The sequence below is a fragment of the Motacilla alba genome, chromosome 25, assembly GCF_015832195.1.
Source record: "Motacilla alba alba isolate MOTALB_02 chromosome 25, Motacilla_alba_V1.0_pri, whole genome shotgun sequence".
NCBI lineage: Eukaryota > Metazoa > Chordata > Aves > Passeriformes > Motacillidae > Motacilla > Motacilla alba.
The window spans coordinates 951,039-971,649 of record NC_052040.1 but is presented as its reverse complement, the minus strand read 5'-3'; the positions used below and the strand labels follow the sequence as shown (position 1 = coordinate 971,649).

Here is a 20,611-nt window from a genome sequence, read left to right as displayed (position 1 = left end):
GCTTTTTTTTTTTTTAATTTAAAAAAAGACAACCTTCCGAGCAGATCCTGCCGTGCCCCGTATCCGGGGGAGGGGAGGGGGGCAGGGGGCGGCCCCGGTTCGCCCGGCCCCGGGCGCACGTGCCGCCCCGCCCCTCGCCCGGTTTCACAACCGGCGCCGCCGATGTTTTCCTCCCCGGGACCGGGCGCATGGCGCGGCCGCCGGGGCCGCTTCTCCTCCTCCTCCTCCTTCTCCTTCCTCTCCGCTTCCTCGCCGCCGCCGGGCGGCCCTGCGGCCCCGCCGGTGAGTGCGACCGGCGCCGAGCCTCTGCCGGTGCCCGGGCCTCGTGGGTCCCGCCACGGCGAGGGGACACATGCGGCTCCGTGCCTGCCCCAGGGGAGCTCGGCCGGGCCCGGGGAGGCGGGCGGGTGGTGGTACGGCACCCCTGGGGCTGGGGGGTGTGTCCCGGTGCTGGCTCCCGGTGCTGTGTCCCGGTGCTGTGTCCCGCTGCTGGGTCCCGCTGCTGGGTCCCGCTGCTGGGTCCCGCTGCTGTGTCCCGGGTGCTTCTGTGTCCCGGTGCTGTGTCCCGGTGCTGTGTCCCGGGTGCTGCTGTGTCCCGGGTGCTGCTGGCTCCCGGTGCTGTGTCCCGGTGCTGGGTCCCGGGTGCTGTGTTCCGGTGCTGCTGGCTCCCGGTGCTGTGTCCCGGGTCCCGGTGCTGTGTCCCGGTGCTGGGTCCCGGGTGCTGCCGGGTGCTGGGTCCCGGTGCTGTGTCCCGGTGCTGGGTCCCGGTGCTGGGTCCCGGGTGCTGCCGGGTGCTGGGTCCCGGTGCTGGGTGCCGGGTGCTGTGTCCCGGTGCTGGGTCCCGGGCGCTGGTGGGTGCTGGGTGCGTTCCCAGCAGCAGGAGCCGAAGGGAACAGCAGGTTCACGCTGGCCGCTGACCTTTGGAGGGAGCCGGGAGCGCTGCCCAGGCCTGGCCGGGCCGGCAGCCAGCGCAGCCACTTAACCCCTCTGGCACTGGACCGACCCCCACCCACCCGGGGACTCCCGGGACCACCGCTCCCCGTGTGCCACCTTCCCCGAGCTCTGCTCCCCACCACCAAACCCCTCACACCCCACAATGTGAGGAGCCACTCTCCAGCTCAGTGCCCTGACCCCCAGCAGACACGGGGAGCAGATGATTGGGCGCATTCCATCTCCAGGGACACCCACCGGCCCTGGGGTCTCATCTTCCATCGCCCGGTCCCCTCTTGTCCCTCCAGGGCTGCCGCGGGACACGGTGTTGGGCCGCCTGGGAGCCAACATCACGCTGACCTGCCGGGACGAGGCACCTGCGAATGCCACGGTGTCGTGGCAGGTGGAGGAGCGGGGAGCAGCGGGGGTCTGGGGACGACAGCTGGCAGAGGGAAACACGCTGCTCCTGCGGCGGCTGCGCTACGAGGACGCTGGGCGCTACAGCTGCTCCCTGGGGAGCCGCCTGCTGCGCTCCCTGCGGCTGCTGGTGGCAGGTGGGTCCGCGCTGGGCTGGGAATGTCCCTCGCAGCGTTGCCTGCGATGGCCCCTGTCCCCCAGCAGCTCCCTGCCTTGCAGAGCCCCCTGAAACTCCCCAGGTCTCCTGCTACCGGCGGAGCCACGACAAGGATGTCCTGTGTGAGTGGCCACAGCAGAAGAAGCCATCCCCGGGGACACGGGCCATGCTCTGGGTGAAGCGGAGGTGAGTGCTGCCGCTGCATCCACCGTGGGCCGGGACCCCGATAGGACAAAACATGGTGCTGGTGCCATCTGGGACCCCACGGCTGAGTCTGCTTGCCTCCCTGCAGACCCTTTCCCTGGCAGCTACTGGTAGCTGGGAGTCTGCAGCACAGGGTGTGTTCCTTCCCCATGGCCCCATTGCCCAGTGCTGCCTGGGACCCCATGGCACAGCATGTATCCCTCCCCAGAGACCCTTTTTCTAACGCTGCCGGGGACCCCACAGCACAGGACACGTCCCCCACAGCTGCCCTGTGCCTAGAGCACGCTGCAGCACCCCCTGAGCCGTGACCTCGCAGGTTTGTGGCCGAGAACGCCACGGAGCAGCGGTGCCGCTACTTCTCCAAGGCACGGAAGTTCCTTTGCCGGGTGAAGGTGCCGCCTGGCACCGATGATGCCAAGCCTCTCGTGGTGTCCACGTGCGTCAGCAACAGCGCCGGTGGCTCGGCTGGCAAAGACAAGATCATCAGCCTCAGCAGCGTCCGTGAGTGCTGCCCGTTGCTGGGAGCGGGGGGTGGCCGAGGGTGCAGTGCCCTGAGCCCCCCCTTCCCCAGCAGTGAGGCCGGACCCCCCGGTCAACGTGACGGTGGAGGCTCTGGAGAAGGCGCCGCAGCGGCTGCAGGTGAACTGGTCCTACCCCCCCTCCTGGGACCCCCGTTTCTACTGGCTCCGCTTCCAGGTCCGCTACCGCCCCGAGCCTGCCCCGACCTTCTCGGAGGTGAGACCCCGCCTGCTGGCATGCCGCTTGTCCCCGGCCAGACTGTCCCCAGCCCCCGTGTCCCCTCCAGGTGGATCAGGTGACGACAACTTGGCTCGACATCCGCGACGCGTGGCGCGGGACGAGGCACGTGGTGCAGGTGAGGGCGAAGGATGAGTTCGGCCACGGCACGTGGAGCGAGTGGAGCCAGGAGGCCGTGGGTACCCCCTGGACAGGTAGGAGGGGGGACGTGGGGGCCCTGAGGCTGGGGGCTCAGCATGGCCTATCCCAGTCTCATACTTGCCCCTCGCTGTGCAGACCCTTGGGAGCTCACCTCTGAAATGGAGCCTGTCAGCTCACAGGTAACAGTGGTCTCGGCCCTGGGAAGCATCACACGCTCCTGAGTGGGTCTCCTGTCCCTACATGGGACACAGGGACGCCAGGGCATGAGGGGCTGACCTGTCCCATTGTGATTCCCCACCTTTTGCAGGTCCCCACGGAAGATGGCACCTATGGGGTGACACTGGCCCCCAGGCTCTTCAGGGAGGATGATACTAATGGTTCTGGGGGTGAGGAAGGATTCCTGCTCTGGGGCTGGGGGGCAGGGACACCCAGTCCCTTGTCCTCACAATGAGCCCACCCATTCTCTGTGTCAGGGTCCGTCATGGAATCCAGCACCCATCCTGTGGCATCCCCCTACGCCTTCCTGGTCACCGGGGGGAGTCTGCTCCTCGGCATCGCCCTCTTTGTTGGCATCGTGGTGAGGTGAGTGCCAGGGGGGGCTGGTCCAGGGGGCTTTGTCTGCCCCCTCCCTAACCTGCAGCCTCTCTTCTCCCCTGCAGGTACAGGCAGATGTGGTGGACAAGTGGGCAGGAGACGACCAAGCCAGAGGGCGAGGGGCAGCACATGCTGGTCCCTCTAAGCTTACCCCCACCCACGCTCAGTGATACCCCTCTGCTCTCACACCCTGCCCCCTCAGCCCCTGCAGTGCTCCACACAACTCAGGCAGATTATTCCTCCTCAGGGCAGTAGCTAGCCAGGGGCTGAATATGCTGGTTGGGTGCTTGGGGGTTGGATAGGGGGGGTCCCAGGGCTTCGATGTGGCTCTGGGAGCAGTCCCCCCTCCCTATCTGGTGGCTCTGTGGCTGGGACAAGCCTCTGAGGAGGAAAATCAATGCCATCCCCCATGGGGAAGCAGCTAGGAAAAACTCAACCTGGGGTCCTGGGGGCACCTTCAGCACCGTGGCCGAGCTGGGATGGCCGGGAGTGTCAGCACTGGAAGCATGGCTGCACCAGAGCTTGGGAGCTGGCCCAGGACTGGGTCTGGGGTCCTGCAGGGAAGGGCCTGGTCCCTTCAGTGCCACGGGGGTCTGGCTGGATCAGCCCCATACCTCTGCTGCAGCCCCCTCGGGGCTCCTTTTTAAAGCACACGTTGGGGAAACCAGGACAATGTGGCTCAAATAAATGCTTTGGATTCATACTGGAGTGGCTGCTGGGGGCGGGGGGGTAGCAGAGGGGTCGCTGCAGCCCCCCCATCGCCTGGGAGTGGCTGCAGTGGGGTTGCCCCCCTACTTCATTCACCCCCTCCCTTGCTGTGCTCTTCATATGCCCCCCCAACACGTACCCCAGGCTGTGTTCTGTGGTTCACGGGTGCCTCCCAGGCTGTACCCCCTGTGCTGTGCACGCCTTCCTGCCATGCACCCCCTGCCCTGCAGCCCCGGCCGTGCCTCCTCCTCTGTGCTGGGTTGTGCAACACCCCCGGGAGCTGCAGCTGCACCCGGGCAGGAAACCACAGGTCGAGGGAAGAGGGTGCTCAGGCACCCTGGGGACACTGTTCCTCTTCCCTTCTGCTGGCCCCCCGCTATAAAAAGCCTGGCAGGATGCAGATGTGCTCTTGGGGGAGCCCCAGTACCCCTGGCCCCCAAAACCGTGGTGGCTCCTGCCAGCACAAGGCCCCATCCTAGGCCCCCAGGACCACTGCTCCCTCTCAGCCAACAACTTTATTTTACTAGATCATTACACATCCCAGTCTCACTGCATGCCCCCAGCTCGGGCAGCCCCGTGACGAGGCGGTTCTGGCACAGGGTGGCCAGGACCTGTCCCAGCCAAAGGGGGACAGCCCTGCTGGAGTCCAGGAGTCCCTTCAGGACTGGAGACAGGGCAGGGGTTCTCTCACCGGACCCTTCCCGTGGTACGTGCCCAGCGCTGTCTGATGCCACGGGGTGGGGAGGGGGTCGCAGACCACTCGGGGGCGGCATCAGCCGACGCTAATGCAGCTTGCAGTGGACGGGGTGCAGCAGGGCCATGTGCTCAGCCCCCTTGAAGGGCAGCTTCTCAGTGGAGTAGTAGTGCACGACTTCAGGGATGCTGGCGAAGACGCCGCTGGCCTGGCTGAGCGTGTACTTGTTGTCCTTGGTCTGGGCCACGATGATGTGGACGCAGCCCTGGCTGGTCCTGGGCGGCCAGCAGGCATCAGTGCTGCCGCCAGCCCCCCGGCGCCCGCCTGCCCCGCGGCCGTATCCACCCCTGTTTGTTCCCGTCCCGCTCTGATTGTTTCGGCTCCAGGGGCTGCACTTCCTCAGGAAGGAAACGCCGCTGGCGCTCCCGACAATGTGCCGGGGAGGGGGACACGCCGTACCCCCCCCTCCGCCCCAGCTTCACACCAGGATGCCTGGGTCCCCCCGTGGATCGGGGGGTGCCATCCCTCGGGAGCTGGGTGCTTCCTCCCCATGAGGGCTTTTGGTGGGAACAACCAGGGGGAACTCCCGCCGAAGCAGCGCCCCAGGGTGGGGATTCACCCCATCTCCCCACGGTGGGGATTCACCCCATCTCCCCACAGTGGGATTCACCCCATCTCCCCAGGGTGAGGATTCACCCCAGGGTGGGATTCACCCCATCTCCCCAGGGTGGGATTCTCCCCAGGGTGGGGATTCACCCCATCTCCCCACGGTGGGATTCTCCCCAGGGTGGGATTCACGCCATCTCCCCACGGTGGGGATTCACCCCATCTCCCCACAGTGGGATTCACCCCATCTCCCCAGGGTGAGGATTCACCCCAGGGTGGGATTCACCCCATCTCCCCAGGGTGGGATTCACCCCAGGGTGGGATTCACCCCATCTCCCCAGGGTGGGATTCACCCCATCTCCCCAGGGTCGGGATTCACCCCATCTCCCCAGGGTGGGGATTCACCCCAGGGTGGGATTCACCCCATCTCCCCAGGGTGGGATTCACCCCAGGGTGGGATTCACCCCATCTCCCCAGGGTCGGGATTCACCCCATCTCCCCAGGGTGGGGATTCACCCCATCTCCCCAGGGTGGGGATTCACCCCAGGGTGGGGATTCACCCCATCTCCCCAGGGTAGGGATTCACCCCAGGGTGGGATTCACCCCATCTCCCCAGGGTGAGGATTCACCCCATCTCCCCAGGGTGGGATTCACCCCATCTCCCCAGGGTGGGGATTCACCCCATCTCCCCAGGGTGGGAACCCCCGGGACCCCCCCATTCCTGTGGCCACCCCGACACTCACTTGAGCGCGATGGAGTACTTGCCGCTGCCGGTCTCGCTGGTGCGCACCAGGTAGCCGGCCTCCCGGCACGGCTGCAGCCGGCTCTCCGCCTCGGCCCGCGTGATGGCCCCGTGGTACCAGCTGTGGGGGGACACGGCGAGGGCAGCTGAGCCGTGGCAGAACATCGGGGCGCTCCATCCCTCCCCACACGGCCTCGCAACTCACGGCTGTTTCTCCAGCGCCAGGGCGGGGTCCACCCTCTCCCCCTCGCTGTGCTCGGTGCCCGCCGGCTTCAGCATCTTGGGGGTCCAGCTCTTCTGGCGCAGATGCTGCCGCAGCGTCTCCTCCTTAGGACGCTCCGAGCCCTCAAACTGGACTGGGAGGGACAAGATGTGAGCCCCCCAAAGTCCCACCTCCACTTTGGATCCCCATCCCTAGCTCCATTCTTGTCCCCAGCCCCAGCACCTCCCGCCCTTGCCAGTCCTGGCCCCTTCTCCAACCGTGTGCCTGTCCCCATCTGGTCCAACACCCCACCACAAACAGGGACGTCTTCAGTTACAGCAGGTTGTTCAGAGTCCCATCCAACCTGACCTGGCAGGCATCACCTCTCTGGGCAGCCTGTGCCAGCGCCTCGCTACCCTCAGCCCGAGAACATTCTTGTATCCGAAGTGCCCCTTATAGTCAAAAACCATTGCGCCTTGTCCTCTTGCCACAAGCCCTGCTAGAAAGTCTGTCCCCATCCCTGTCCCTGTCGCCATCCCCATCCCCATCCCATGCCTGTCCCTTCCCCCCCATCCTCACTCCCATCCTGTCCCTGTCCCCTACCTGACAGTGCTTTGACAATCTGCTCCTTCTTCCACTCCCAGGGCTGCTCGTACTCCCCCGCCGGGCGCTCGTCATTCTCGGGCAGGCGGCCGTCACCCGCCCTCACCCTGCGCTCCGGGGTCCCCCCGGCCACCCCCTCGACAGGCTCGTAAGGGGTGTCATAGAGCTGTGGCCCCTTCCCTGCCACCTCCTTGCCCCCCAGCCGCTTGGCAAGATCCAACTTGGCACCCCCCTCCCCAGGCTCTCCGGGGCCGTCCAGCAGCAGGATGGCTTTGACCAGGGGATCCTTGGAGCCGCGACGACGGATTTCTGTGGGGGAGAGGGATGGTGGGTCAGAGACGGCTCTGTGTGTCCCCCGAGACCACCCTGAGTCCCACCACCAGCCCTGAGTGAGGGATGTGCTGGGGACTCCATGGTGGCAACGCCCCACTGGGAGCCAGCTCGGGAGGAGCTGGAGCAGGAAGGGGCCCATCCTCATGGCGCCCTGTCTGCTGTCCAGCCCTGGGCCTGCTGGTGCCACAGGCACGGACCCACGCCGCTGGGGCCAGCTGGGCTCCATGGCAGCAGGATGCTACACCCCAAGCTGGAGCTCAGCTGTGCGGGAGGCCGCCCCAGGGGCTCGCCCCTCCCAGCCCCCTGCTTCTCCCCACGGCGCCAGTCCTCGCCTAACAGCCTCACGGAAAAAAAAAAAAAAAAATCAGCAGCAAATCTTTTATTTCCAGCTTCCGGCCCAGTCAGTTCCTGTTGTTGTGGCCAGCTGGACGGTGGCCACGCCAGCCGGGGTGTCGCTGGCTGGGGGGCACGTCCATGGGGAACGCTTGGGGGGGTGGTACCCTGGGATGACTGGGGGGCATCGAGGGCTTTGCAGCGGCCACATGTGCCCGCTGGGTGATGGCAGCAGGTCACGGACACAGCCGAGGGGCCGGCCAGCACGGGTCAGTGTCCGGCCTTGCTCCCGCTCCTTATCTGGCCCTGCGCAGCCGCAGGAAGCGGCGAGCGCCTTTCCTGTTCCCGGAGCCTCCTGCGCCGGGTGGCTCCGAGGGCAGCCGCGGGCTCCCGGCTGGGGAGCGGTGCCAGCTGCGCTGCTGTGGCACGGCTCGGACGTGGCACGTACCTGTGATCATCTGCTGGGCATCGTAGGGCTCCATGTAGCCGTCGTTCTCCCCCAGGCGCTCGGCGTCCCGCTGCCCCTTGGTCCGCTTGGCGTCGTAAGGGTCTGCGTAATCCTCCAGGATGATGACCTGGGCAGGGAACAGGCATTTCTGGCTTCGGGGGGCCATGGAGATCCCAGTAGGGATGGCAGAGATGCCACCGGCACAGAGGCAGGCAGGGAACAGGCACACTGGGGTCCCCAGGGCGGGATTGTGGCTTATCCGGGGTAAACGAGGCCGTGCCACAAGCCCAGAGGATGCACCCAGTGGCACCTTCGGGTGGGGGCACTCCAGACCATTCCTACGCCCCTCAGTGATGGTGAGGAGCCTGGGGGGAGCTCTGGGACCTTTCTGGGTGACAGCAATCCCGCCGACTGGCTCCCAGTCCTCCCAAGGCTGTGCAGGGGTGAAAGACCAGCTTCCCAGAAAAGCTTTGCATCAGCCTTTGTTCAACCAGCAGACGAGCTCTGGGGTCAGGCTGGCTATGATGAGGATGCCCGACGACCCCCCCCCACCCCACCCCCGAATGGGTGATGAAGGTCAGCTGAGATGAAGGCAGCTTTGAAGGAATTTAAAGGCAGCGGAGCCGGGCAGGATAAAAGGATGAAGTCAGCCAGGCTAATGAGTCGGAGACCAAAGCAGTTAAAGCCGCCAGCGCTTCGCGCTCCCCACATCTCCCCCTGTGCCCCCGGCTCCCAGCCCCTGCCTTACCGTCTCTGTCTTGGGGGGCTTCCCCTTGTCCTGCTCGGGGGCAGGCAGGCTGGCAGGCACGGGTCCGGGGTGCCCCTTCCCGTTCTTCTCGGAAGCCTCCACCTTGATGAGGCGGTTGATGTAGGTTTTGGAGGGTCCCTCCGGCGTGCCTCCCTCCACTCGGGAATTCTTCCGCATTTTCCCGGTGGCGGCCTGGAGCAGACCCTGCAGGTTGTCCCGTGACAGCCGGCTGCCCCCTTCCTTGCCACCCCCAGCCGCCCGGTAGCCCCCCAGCTCAGCGGTTGAATTCTTGCGGCTCTTCCCGAGGCTCCCGCTTCCCGGCCGAGCCTTCTCTGAAACCGTCTTCAGGTTGGACGGGAACTCCTTGAACCACTTGGCCGCCATGGAGCTGGGGACACGCAGGGTGCCGCAGCCCCCCCGGGGCTCCGCGACACCCCACGGCCGCCCCGCCGGCTCGGAGTGGGCTCAGCCGGGGGGGCGCTGGGCAGCCCGGCTGCCCCCAGCCCTGGCAACGGGATCCTCGGCGGACCGGGGCCAGCCCGGGAGCGGGGATGCGGGCCGGGGGACCGGGGCCTTCTTGGGGGGCTCCAGGCGTCCTCGGCCCCGGCGGGGACAGCTGGGGGGTCCCCAGGGGTGCCGGCTCCTGCGGCCCGGGGAGGGAACCGCGTGCCCTCGGAGGTCCCTGGCCCCGGGGAAGGGTCTCGGAGGGGGCCGGCGTATCTGCTCCAGCAGTGGGGTGAGTCGGGGGGTCTCGCCGGGGGTCGGAGGAGTCCGGCCGGGGCGGTCCCGGGGAGGTTCCAGGGGTCCGCTGCCCGTGGGGACGGGGCCCGGGGGGGTCTCTCCGATCTCCGGAGGGCCCGGCCGGGAACGGGCAGCCGGGGGGTCCCGTCGCGGCTCCTCGGCAGGGCCCGTCTCCGGGGGGGCACAGGGGCTTCGGAGAGGGGTCAGGCCGGCCCGGGGGGCCCCATGCGGCTGCGACGGGATGGGCCGGGGCCGGGCCGGGCCGGGCCGGGGCCGGAGGGGCCGGAGGGGGCGGCAGGGCCGGCGCTCCCCGCCCAGATCCGGAGGGGGCGGCCCCGGGGAACGGCGAGGCACCGGCGGGCCCGGGCAGCCGTGGGAAGCTTCGGTGGGGGTCGGGTCCCGGTGGGGCTGAGACACCCCGTGAGCCTGCCTGGGTGATGGGAACACCCTAGAGACGGATCCCCCCGAGGAGAGACTCCCGGAGAGCACAGAGCGGCGTGCCCAGAGACCCCGGGCACGGACCCTGAGGATTGGGCATGGGCATGGGCTCTGCTCGCTGTGGATGGAGACAGCACAGCCCTGTGCACAGCACCTTGCAGGGACCCCGTGCACAGCCCGACGGGGCACAAGCGCTGCGTGCAGCTCTCTGGGCTCTCACCGCACCAGCCAAGGTCTGACCCCGCTGTCCCCTTGCTGGAAGAGCTCGGCAGAGCCCACTGGTTGTGCTCCTGTCGGGGGCTCTTACAACAGCATCCTCTCCCCCTTTGCAACTGCACGGGGAGAGGGATTTGTGGCAGAACCGCTCCCGTAGCGCCTGGATAGGAGTTTGTGGCAGAATCCAGGCTCCCCTTCTGTACTGGGGGAGGCGCTGGGCGCTGGCAGAGCCAGAGGAAGTGATGGCGATTTCCTCGCTAGCGCTGCTGGGCAGGATGTGCCTCGCAGCGGTGCGAGGCCACTGGCAGGCTGGTGCCCGAACTGCCGCTGGGATCTCGCCTGGCTTCAGCTTTGCCTTTTTGAGGCCTAGGAAAACTCAAGTTCCCCACCAGCAAACTCGGGTGCTGGTTCCTTTTCTTTCCTTCAGAAGGCAAGATTTCAGTCACCCTCAATTTTTATGGGCCCTCAATAGGACAGACATGCAGGCAGCACTGTCCTGGTCGCTTTGTGCTGCATTTCTCCTTCAGGAAGACTTCCCTCGTCCTTGTTCTCTGCCAGCTCCCACAGGGGAAGGCCTGGGGAGTGCCTTTGGCAGTGGTGGCAGGTGGCTTTGCACACCTGCTTCCCTGAGCCAGCCTGCTGGCAATGAAGGCCAAGCCCGGCTCAGAGTGGATGGCTCCTCACCGGGCAGGTGTGGACAGACAGGACTGGCAGACGGCCTGCTAGACACCTGCTGCTGCTTCACTTGCAGCCTCAATGCTTGCCAGGTCAGCATCCCAGTGACAGTGTCCTGCAGGGCCCTCTTCAGTTCTGCTAGACACCTGCTGCTGCTTCACTTTCAGCCTCAACTCTTGCCAGGTCAGCGTCCCAGTGACAGTGTCCTGCAGGGCCCTCTTCAGTTCTGCTCATCCCAGCCCGTAAAGACACCATGACCTGGGTGTGTGTGTGCCATGAGCTCTCCCAACCAACTCAGCACAGCCAATCCCAGCCCAAGCCCCTCGCTGGGCTCAGCACAGCCCCTACTTCACCCAAGAGAAAGCCCCACAAGTGTTTTAAACCTTCATTAAACTGAGTTATCCTGCTACCTTAGCAGGCTCCTGAGCTAAAGGTGGGAACTGAGTGCAGCTACTCCTGCCCCCCTCAGCATCAGGTACCAGGAGCAGGGTTGGAGAAGAGCAAGAACCCCAAGGAGTGCTGGTTTGGGCTGGAGGACACAGGGCAGAGCTGCTCGGCTTCACAAATCCTCTGGTCCTTCAGCAAAGCACTTAAAAATAGTCCCCGAGCTGAGGCCAGAGCCACTCCTGCAGCCATGAGTAATCCCTCTCCTAACAGCATCTTTTTATTCCAAGGCTCTGAGCAGGACAGGGAAGCAGCTGCTGAAGCAGATAATGGAGTTCTGAGGCTCTTTGATTTTCTAATGACTTTTATTCAAACACAGTGAGTTAATACGCATGGTTCCATCTTTGACACGAGTGCGTCACTTCTGTCCTCCAGACGAGGACGTGGCCCGAGTTAGAGGAGCTCCAACAGCCAAAATCTCCTTCCAGCTGCCTCAAAACAGGGCCGTGGGGATTCAAGGAAAGAGGCCACAACTGCAGCAACCCCGTCCATGGAGGGCTGGAGTACAAAGGCGAGCAGGAGCAGTAGCTTAAGGAGAGTAAAAGAAAACCCCATAGAACGGGGTGTTCACTGCTGCCAGGGATGGGGGCAGTGGCAGGACAGAGCAGGGCCCGTGCTCCACTCCCTGCAGAAGCTTGCAGCCACAGCACAGCAGGGACGGGGGCAAGAGGACAGGGAGAAGTGTGGGGTGGGAGCTGGCAGCCCTGGGATACACCCACAGACCCTTCCTCCACTGCAGCAGAGAGGACAGGCTCACAGATCTCCCCACTCTGTGCTTCGAGCTGAAAGTCTGCAGGTCATAGAGAACAGCTGGGTTTGCCCAGGGAAGATGGGGCAGAAACCCTGCTCCCTTCATGCCAAAAAAAGAAAAAGGCTTTTCTTCTCCCAAGGCAGTTGCACCAAGCCTTCCTGCAGGGCTTGGGCCACCACAGCTCCACCGACTGCCCCACCCTGGGACCAGGGCTGCAGCAGGGTTTGCAGAGCACAACCCACCCAGCAGGAGCATGGAAAAAAATAGTTAGACCAGCATTCTCAAATTAACAAACTGTAATTTTTCTCCAAAGATACATTTTCCATACACATCCATCATACACCGTAACAAAAAAAAGCAGTGTACATGAAATAAGAAAATAAATTAAATCCATAGCATAGGTAAGGAGGATGCTCTAGACTGGAGTAGAGTCAAAAGTTTCCAGCAATACAAGAGGCTCAAGAGTTTGTTTTAACAAGAATGCCTGCTAGCACGGGCCCAGCAAGTGTTCTGGGTCAGTCCAACTCCTTAAACAGTTATTTAGAGTTTTGAACAGCCAGTATTGTCCTGCAACAGGCAGAGCTATTACATCCTGGGAGAAAGCCAAGAGGCATCACTAAGATCCGAGTAGAGCATCCAGAAGATATTCAAATTGGTCCTGCAGCATCCACACTAGCCATCCTCCTTGGGTGGTGTATACCAGCCTGAAATGAGGAGAGATCTGTGAGGGAGGAAACTGCACCTGGAGAAGCTGTCAAAAGCAGCCAAGTGCCACTTCTGAAGGGCCACATACTCCTGATCACTGGGAGCCTTGCCCTTGGCTGACTTCCCAACACCACACGGGCAAATACGGAATCATTTAGGTTGGAAAAAGATCTCAGATCATCAAGTCCAAGTGCCCAGAGAAGGGCTGCCTCTAGTTACAGCCACCAGAGCCCAGAATTGGGCAGCAAAGAGGGCAGCAGCACTCTGCAGCCACACCGTGTTACAGCAGCTGCCCCTGCCGCTGTCACCTCTGCCCCTGAGGCAGGAGAAAACTCGAGTGGCTTGTCTGAGGAGCCCAAACAAGCAAGGGAAAATGCAGGCCCTCTCCCTCAGCCCTTACCATTCTTCTCATGGATCTGAACCAGGGACTTGTAGGACTGCTGTGCTCTTGTCAGGCTGTACTGGTTCTGTGAGGGAAGGCAAGGAGACCGTCAGTCCAGCAGGAACCTTGGGGAAGCCATCCCACACACCTTCCCTGTGCGGCCAGACCTGGCTGTGCCCCCATCTGCCACCCCCCATTCTACTACCCTGCCCAGGCCCTACCTTGTTGGCTCCAAATTGTACTCGTGCCTTCCCTTTCACCAGCGTCGCGCTGATCTGCATGATCACCGACTCGATGGAGTAGGCACTACTCCAGCCCTTAGGGATGAAACACAAGGTGAGGCCAGACCCACCCCACCTGTGCTCCCAAGGGTCTTCCCCAGCTCTGGCAGGCTGTGGCAGGGCAGGAGCTGTCAGGAATACCGAGTGTGGTAGGCAGAAGAGCTCCCCCAGTTCCTGCAGGGACCCGGCACCCACCTGTTTCGTAAGCAGCTCCATGCAGATGGCACCACCACCCAAAACATACCTGGGAAGGAATCAGACAAAGTTACCACGCAGACAGATGGGATTATACCCACCCACTGCTCCAGAGGTGAAACATCTTCTCTGATTAGATTTCTGATGGAAAAAAATACGCTAAAAATTCCAGCACTGCTGTCTGCTTCCCAATGGCAAATCCGTGTCAAGGATTGCGCGGCTCTGGATAAAGCCAGTGAAACCTGCTGCAGCAAGTAGCTCTGCAGAGCAGAGAGACACAGATAGTTACTCACCCCCCTGACAGCACCGGGGATACAACCCTTACAAATGGTGGATCAAAAGGAAAGTTATCCTGCAATGAGAGAAGGGAAGCAGAGCCGCTGAGTTCTCTGATGCCTCGCCGGGTCAGGCGTCTCTCGGGGAGAGGGAGCCTTACTTTAAAAGAGAAGTTGAGGAGGATGAAATCTGTTCCTTCTTTCTCTTTGAGGATTTGAAGATCGTTGTGCAAAGCGCTGTCCTCGTCAACCCTGTGACAGGAAAACCCCAGAGGGTCAGGCAAGGCCGTGCACCTCAGGCCAGCCGTGCTCGCTGCCACCACACCCCGGAGCTGCCGTACCTGCACAGCCGGGCAGCCACGTGGACAGCACGGGCTGCCAGCATTCTGCTTCTGGTTTGCAGAGAAGACCATCACACCCCTTTTCCATGCTGCCAGCTTAAAAATAAAGGCTGCCTGGCCCAAGGAAAAGGCAGCACTGGTGTCTGGAGGGTGTGAAAGCTCAGGGTTTGCCTGCTGCACCTCTTTCCGGACTCTAGGAACAGCAGAGACTTGCAGAGTCCTCCAATTACCTGTTCTTGTCTGGAGATAGCATCTCCTTTTTGTCGTGGAGACAGCAAGCCAGCTGCCTGAGAGAGGCTAACTCAAGGTCTGCTCGGTGCTGCCCTGCCATGCTCACGTCCCCTCTGCTCACAGGGACTTTCTGGTCCCATCACCAAAACCCACCCAAAAATGCACCATCCCAAGCCGGGCCACCTACTTCAGGAGTTTGACGTTCCAATCGTACAGGCTGTCATTCACTAGTTCAACTGCATAGTATCCTGCAAGGAGAACACATGGGGGGGTCACTGCGGGGGGACACTGAGAGGGGGTTGAGCCATCAGCCAGATTTCAAACTCCCCGGGCCCTGCAGCACAACTTCACTCGGGCACTGCCCCTCCGTGAAAAGCAGCACCTATCCAGGACAATCCTGAGGGCAGCAGTTTCTTTCTCTTTTTCTTTCCCTGGGCTCAGAAAAGGAGCAGGAACACCATCCCCCTCAAAATCAGGTGATTCTCTGACCCACAGCATGCTCCTCACTTCAGCATGCTCCAGCAGTGGCAGGCAAGAGATAGGTTAAGGTGGTTTTGTTCACTCCTGACAGAGCCACAGCCATCCAACAGCAGAGATCCTCCCCCTCAGCTGAGCAGCACAGCCCCGAGGCCCTCTGGGTACCCCACAGGAGGAGAAGGAATCCTCCTCCCCCGGAGCTCCTGGCAGCACTCACCGCCCTTGAAACTTGGTGATCGGTAAATATCCCTGAGCTCCTTCATTAGCCGGTCAGTGGCCTGCACAGACCCAGACACTGCACCCTGCAAGGAACAGGGAGGGGAAAAGTTGTATTGTTATGCTGCACCCAACCATGGCTACTGCTCTATGAGCTCAACACCTGAGCTACAACTTGGTCCAGCCTCTACACCAGGCTGTATCCTGCCTGGCACCTCTCAGCCTGTCCCCTTGCCCCAAATATGTCACCTCGGGCAGCACAGCTGCAGCAGAAACATCTCTGTGTCCTCTCAACTGTCCTAGAATCTCAGCCCAGGGGTACAAAACCCAATCCACCTCCACAGCCTCAGGTGATTGTGGGGGCACAGCTCCTGGGGCAGAAGGGAGCCCTGGATCTTGCTGCAGGAGGACTTCCCCATGAGGCACCAACGCCCCTGGGGTCACCCGGTGCCCTCCCTGAGCTGCAGAAGGCAGTTCACAGCCTCCTCTGCTTCAGCCCCATCAGCCCTGGAGAACTGGTACTGCTGTACCTTGGGCTGGGGACAGCCCCTCTGATTTAGGGCAGGAGGGCTGGCAAGGGCCTCCATCACTCTTGCCCTTGAGTCCCTCTGCTTCCCCAGCCCACCTGCCCACTGGGCGACACGTACATTTAAGTAATCTTGCCTCTGGTTCTTTTTGATTTTCTCTAGAATGGCCAGGTTTTCTTTCCCAATGCCTTCATCCTCTGTCTTTCTCCCATCTGCCGGCTCTTCCTCTTTCATCTCATAGTGGTCCAAGTCCTCGGTGTCCTGGGAAGGGAAGAGGAAAGCTCAAAGAGATGTGCCTTTGCTCCTCCCTGCTGAGTGCTGAGCTGCCCTCACCCAGGAAGGACTCCTATTGCAATTCCTTCACCCCAGGAAGTCCCAGCTCCTGATCTGGGGTACAGAGTGGAAGACACAAGGTCTGAGCACTCAGCTGAGCTCGTTGTTTGCTGGATTCTCTCCTGTCGTGTCTCATGCCTGTTTATAACAACCCAATAATCTCTCAGTCCTCAGCAAGCCCCATGTAACCATGACCCTGGATCTTGGCACACCCGTGGCTTCAGCAGCTTGTGCCACGCTGCTGGGACAAAGCACAGCCCCTTGGCACGGTGCTGCCAGGTGCCCTGGGCTAGCCAAACCCCAACAGGGACACAGGCCACCAGCACCACAAGAAGAACAGACCCCTGGCACCCAAATCCAGCTGCACGGGATGTTATTCTCTCAGCAAGAGCGTGGGGGTTTCACAGCAGGTCTCTCTGTAGATCAGCTCAGCACACCCCAAGTGTAGTACCTGACCCCAGAAGAGCCCGTGGCCCTCATTGTTTCCCAAAATAACACGTGGCAATGCAAGCCCTCGATGGGAAAAAACAGTTGCAGCCATCTGGGCTCACTACAGAAATCTCTCCCCATGCACTCAGGGTTCAGCTGCCTGGAAATGGCTGTGGGCATGCACAGCTCCAGCACTGGCACTAAATCCTCTAAACAAGTGTTTACTCTGGCCTCTCTGGGCTGGTCGTGGCTACTGAGCAGCGTTTTTGGAAGGGCTGGGACATTTTTAGACTCATATAGGAAAATAGATCCTCCCAGAAAATCCCTCGAGTAGATTAACCTGCATAACGAATCTGTGTGCCAGGGCACAGTTCTGCTGCTTCACTCCTCCACGCAGCTGAACAAATCCCACTGCTCAGCACAAAACCTCTGCTCTGCACGAGCATTCTCCCTCCACAACGTCTGGCATTAGCAAAAAGCACAAGGGGGAATGCTCAGCTCCTCGGGATTTATTTTCCCAGCCCACAGGAGCGGAGGCCTTGCACACACTGATCTGCCATAAAGCTGCAGATTTGCAGATTCACAAGGTTATGCTGGTGCCAATTTAACCCTCCTCCTTTCCCCACGGACACTGGCAAAGCCCAGCCTTAATTTAGCAAGCAATTAACTTTGCCAAAACCCCCCCGGGCTGCTGGGGTGCTGCTGCTCAGTGACCTGCCCCCAGGCTCCACGGCGCTGCTGACTCAGTGCCCGTGCTGTTCTCGTGTCTGAGGCATTGCTAAACGTCACCATGGAGATTCAAGATTATTCCACCCACTTCCACAGATCTCTAAACTGCAAACCAAACAACCAGAGCCTGTGGGTTGTGTGCAGCAAGGTGCCCTCAGCTCGCAGTGAAGTGTGGCTGCCTCCACCACTGCTGGCAATTAGCTCACTTGCACACTCAGCCACCTGACCTCATCCTCTCCGTGGGAGTTCCGTGCAACAGAGATTTCCCTGCCAGCAGCAGCAACCCAGAAATCCATCTCTCTTGCAGGAATTTCAGGCTTTAGAGAGCAGCACGTACTGTCCGGGCAGCTCTTGCTCACAGCTCATCCACGTGCCTCTGGAGGCCATGGCTACGTGGCCATGCTCAGCCTCTGTGCTCTACAGTGAATATTTTTGCCCCCAACGAAGGAGAGGAATGATGAGGAGGACTCCATCTTACCAGAAAGCTAATTAATTGCTTCATTATACTACATTATTCTATTACATTACATCTAAACTGAATCTGCCAAGCCCTCAACTGCACAGAATCTCGTGACTGTCAGCCCACAGTCCCCACACACACACACCTGGATTCAACTGGTCAGTGAATCCAAACACTCACACCAGAATCCAGTTATCAAATCCCTTCAGGTAAACAATCTTCCACGATGCATTCCACTTGGGAACAACACAGGAGCAGTACATGAGATAAGAATTGTTTTTTTTCTTTCTCTGAGGTTCAGAGAATGTGAAACCCAGAAACATTCTTGGGAAGAATCGTGCCTTGCTTTTCTCTGTGAAGAGAAATGTGGCTACAGTGCTCTCCTGGGGTTTGTGAATATGTGGAGCCCAGCTGTGCCTCAAAATTCTCAGCATCAAAATGCCAAGAACTATCCAGCCTTTGGTCCAAACTTCCCTGTCTGGTGGCCACAAGCTTCTCCCAGGCAAGGCTGCTGTACCCTCACACCTTTCACACCTTCCTCCCTGTGCTCAGCTCTCTGGCACACATCCTCACACACTAAGGTGTCACTCACCTCTGGCATCTCTTCATCTTCCTCTTCAGAGGACACCTCTTCCTGGGTGCTCTGTGGAGAGCATAGGGATGGAGATTGCACGGTCAGCATCCTGGGAAAATGCTCTCCTGCCTTCCCAGATGCTTCCAAGGTGAGCTCAAACAGATGAACAAGCAGGACCAAAATAAAAGCAAAGGGCAGCTGAGAGCCTTTACAGAAAACAGCACCAAGGCCCAACAGAGCAGGCTGGCATCACCCAGGACAGGAATCCAACCTTTCACCCGCTGTGTTCCTCCTCTGGTAGCCCCAGAAGCCTCCAGAGCAAACATCAGGGGACTAATAACTTGTTTTCTGAACTCTGGGAGCCTTTTCCTGAGCCGCTTACCTGTTCTGCCGGCAGAGGCTGGTCCAGCATTTCAACATCTGGATGTTGGGGGAGGTTGTAGAGTTTGCACAGGTCAGAGATTATTCGCTTCAGGTGCTGCAAAAGCTGTCCAGAGAACAGAGGGTCAGCGAAGCCTGGGGAGCTCCGTGCCAAGCTGAGCCTCAGGGCTGCCCTGACACAGGTGCAAAATCCCACCCCGGCATCAAACCATGTCAGAGAATATCCCAAATAGCTGGAACCTTTATGAGACCAGAGGTAACCCCCACTTCAGGCAGCTGGGGACATGTGAGCAGGGAGTAACCCCCTAAAGCTGCCAGCCCTCCCCCGGCCCCCGGGCAGCAGAGCACATCTCACCAAGGTGTTTCCTTTCCTGACTTCCACCAGCCTCTCCAGGATAGCTGCCAGGTTGGGATCGTCTGACTCCACAGACCATATGGGGGGAACAGCTGGATAAGACTCCTGGACGGGGGGAGAAGGGGGTGTTGGTGGGATGGAGGCTGCTGTGGCGCAGAGCAGCGAGCCAGACGATCCCTCTGCACCACAGAGATCAGGCCCCAGGTGACTGATGCACCCTCCAGCATAAACCTGGGGCTGAGAGCATCACAAACCCTACTGTGACCATGCTGGGCTGTGTCCCCTGGCCTAGGGTTGAACACGGAGGGAGGACAGTGGCATTTTGGCCACCTCTGTGGCTGTGGGGCTACTGGGGGTGGAAGGCAGCAGAGGCAGGACACTGAGGGCTACGACCCTCACAGCTTTGCACCAGCAGTTACAGGAGAACCTGGCAGCACCCACGCAGAGCAGAGGCCAAGCAGGCACCTTTAATCCAGGGCAAAGCCTCTGGCAACACCCCCAACGTGCCCCTCCAGAAAATCCTGGTCATTAGCCACATTCAGACTCTACACCGGGGGCTATCCGAGCTCTGCTAGCCCTCCTCGCCCGCAGACACAAACCAGCCGTGACTCGTGATCAAAGAAGCGATCAGCACCGAGCCATCCAGCACCGGGATCCCTAAAACACCGGGGCGGACGAGCCAGAGCGGCGAGGAGGAGCTGCCGCTGCTGCCTCTTCCCCAGGGAGATCAGGCCCCCCCCCGGGAAACCCCCCAAAACAAAACCGGGGGAAAAACGGGGCCGGTGCGAGGGGCTCCACGCCCGGGGACGAGCAGCGGGACGGGACCGGGGCTTCCGAGCACCACGGGCAGTGGCCAGCTCTCGCACACCGGCACGGCCCCCGGTTGTTCTCTGCGTGGGGAGCTCGCAGGCCCCGCGGAGAACGGGGACGGGGGCAGCCGCCAGGGACACCGGGGCATGGGCCCGGCGCAGCCCGGGCCCCACCGGCGACAGCCCCGTACCCGCGGAAGAGCAGCCGCTCGGTGCCGGGGCCGCCCCGCAGAGCCCGGGCCCGCCGCCCCCCGGGCCTCACCGTGATGTTGCAGTGAATGCGGACGGGTCCCGGCGGCGGCCCCCGGGAGGCGGAGGCGCCGGCGCGGGCCCCGGCCCCCGGGACGAACTCGCAGCTGATCTCGTCCGGGCAGGCGCTGCCGATGCGGAACCGCTCGTGGCCGCGGTGGAAGATGGACTCGAGCAGCCGCAGCTCCCGCCTCAGGAGCCGCCCGGCGGGGGCCGCCGCCACCTCGGCCCCGCTCCGCCCGGGCCCCCCCGCCGCCGCCTGCGCCCTCGCCGCCTCCTCCGGCCCCGCCCGCTGCATCTTCCCATGGAGGGACCCGCTCCGCCGCCGCCGCCGCCGCAGCCCCGGAGCCCGCCCAAGATGGCGGCGGGACGGCCCCGCTCCCGGAAGTGCCGTCGGCGGAACGGGCGGGGCGGCCCCGCCGGAAGCGGCTCGCGGCGTTCGGGAAGTGACGCCCGGTGAGCACCGGGGGAGCGGGGCGGGGCCGGCGGGGAGCCCCGCCCCTGCCCGGGAGGGGTCACGGGGGGTCACCGGGGGCACCGGGCACGGCCAAGGCCCGCCGGGGACGGGGCTCCCCAAGGCCCGGCGCTGCCGGCTCTGACACCCCCGCTACGGGCGTACGGCGGGGCCGCGGCGGCTCCGCTCCCGGCCTCCCCCCGCCGACTCTCCCGCCCTCCCGCTCACATCGCAGCTCGGGGCGGGGACCCCCCGGTGGAGCGGCGGGCCGGGGGAAGCTCAGACCCCGCCGCCGTGTCCCCGGGCCGCGGCGGGGCGGAGGCGGGG

General features: G+C 62.3%; 3 protein-coding genes across 8 annotated transcripts; 1 reads left to right on the top strand and 2 right to left on the bottom strand.

Annotated features, from left to right (window-relative positions):
* The first annotated feature begins 41 nt into the window (after positions 1-41).
* IL6R (interleukin 6 receptor) lies at positions 42-3,902 on the top strand. Of its 3 annotated transcripts, none has more exons than XM_038161990.1 (10): positions 42-282; positions 1,239-1,484; positions 1,567-1,690; positions 2,025-2,209; positions 2,283-2,443; positions 2,514-2,658; positions 2,741-2,784; positions 2,913-2,991; positions 3,079-3,187; positions 3,265-3,902. In XM_038161990.1, the coding sequence occupies exons 1-10, from the start codon at positions 189-191 to the stop codon at positions 3,452-3,454; spliced, it is 1,377 nt and encodes a 458-aa protein (XP_038017918.1). In that variant the 5' UTR covers positions 42-188; the 3' UTR covers positions 3,455-3,902. The 3 variants fall into 3 exon arrangements, with proteins under 3 accessions (XP_038017918.1, XP_038017917.1, XP_038017919.1); XM_038161989.1 differs by having other exon boundaries at positions 1,552-1,690; XM_038161991.1 differs by having other exon boundaries at positions 132-282; positions 1,587-1,690.
* Positions 3,903-4,403: 501 nt separating this feature from the next.
* On the bottom strand, positions 4,404-9,647 carry SHE (Src homology 2 domain containing E). 2 transcript variants are annotated; one of them, XM_038161995.1, is made up of 6 exons: positions 8,617-9,647; positions 7,869-7,995; positions 6,755-7,063; positions 6,155-6,305; positions 5,951-6,070; positions 4,404-4,809 (listed from the first exon to the last, which is right to left on the bottom strand). In XM_038161995.1, exons 1-6 carry the CDS (start codon positions 8,998-9,000, stop codon positions 4,680-4,682), a joined length of 1,221 nt encoding a protein of 406 aa, XP_038017923.1. In that variant the 5' UTR covers positions 9,001-9,647; the 3' UTR covers positions 4,404-4,679. The 2 variants fall into 2 exon arrangements, with proteins under 2 accessions (XP_038017923.1, XP_038017922.1); XM_038161994.1 differs by having other exon boundaries at positions 4,404-4,876; positions 8,617-9,645.
* A 2,347-nt stretch (positions 9,648-11,994) lies between these two features.
* UBE2Q1 (ubiquitin conjugating enzyme E2 Q1) lies at positions 11,995-20,277 on the bottom strand. Of its 3 annotated transcripts, XM_038162016.1 has the most exons (13): positions 19,844-20,277; positions 18,773-18,877; positions 18,419-18,523; positions 18,055-18,105; positions 15,632-15,772; positions 14,986-15,070; positions 14,479-14,539; positions 13,881-13,971; positions 13,738-13,796; positions 13,445-13,493; positions 13,190-13,285; positions 12,987-13,053; positions 12,160-12,585 (listed from the first exon to the last, which is right to left on the bottom strand). In XM_038162016.1, exons 1-13 carry the CDS (start codon positions 20,126-20,128, stop codon positions 12,554-12,556), a joined length of 1,227 nt encoding a protein of 408 aa, XP_038017944.1. In that variant the 5' UTR covers positions 20,129-20,277; the 3' UTR covers positions 12,160-12,553. The 3 variants fall into 3 exon arrangements, with proteins under 3 accessions (XP_038017946.1, XP_038017944.1, XP_038017945.1); XM_038162017.1 differs by lacking the exon at positions 18,773-18,877; XM_038162018.1 differs by lacking the exons at positions 13,738-13,796; positions 13,881-13,971 and having other exon boundaries at positions 11,995-12,585.
* Positions 20,278-20,611: the final 334 nt, after the last annotated feature.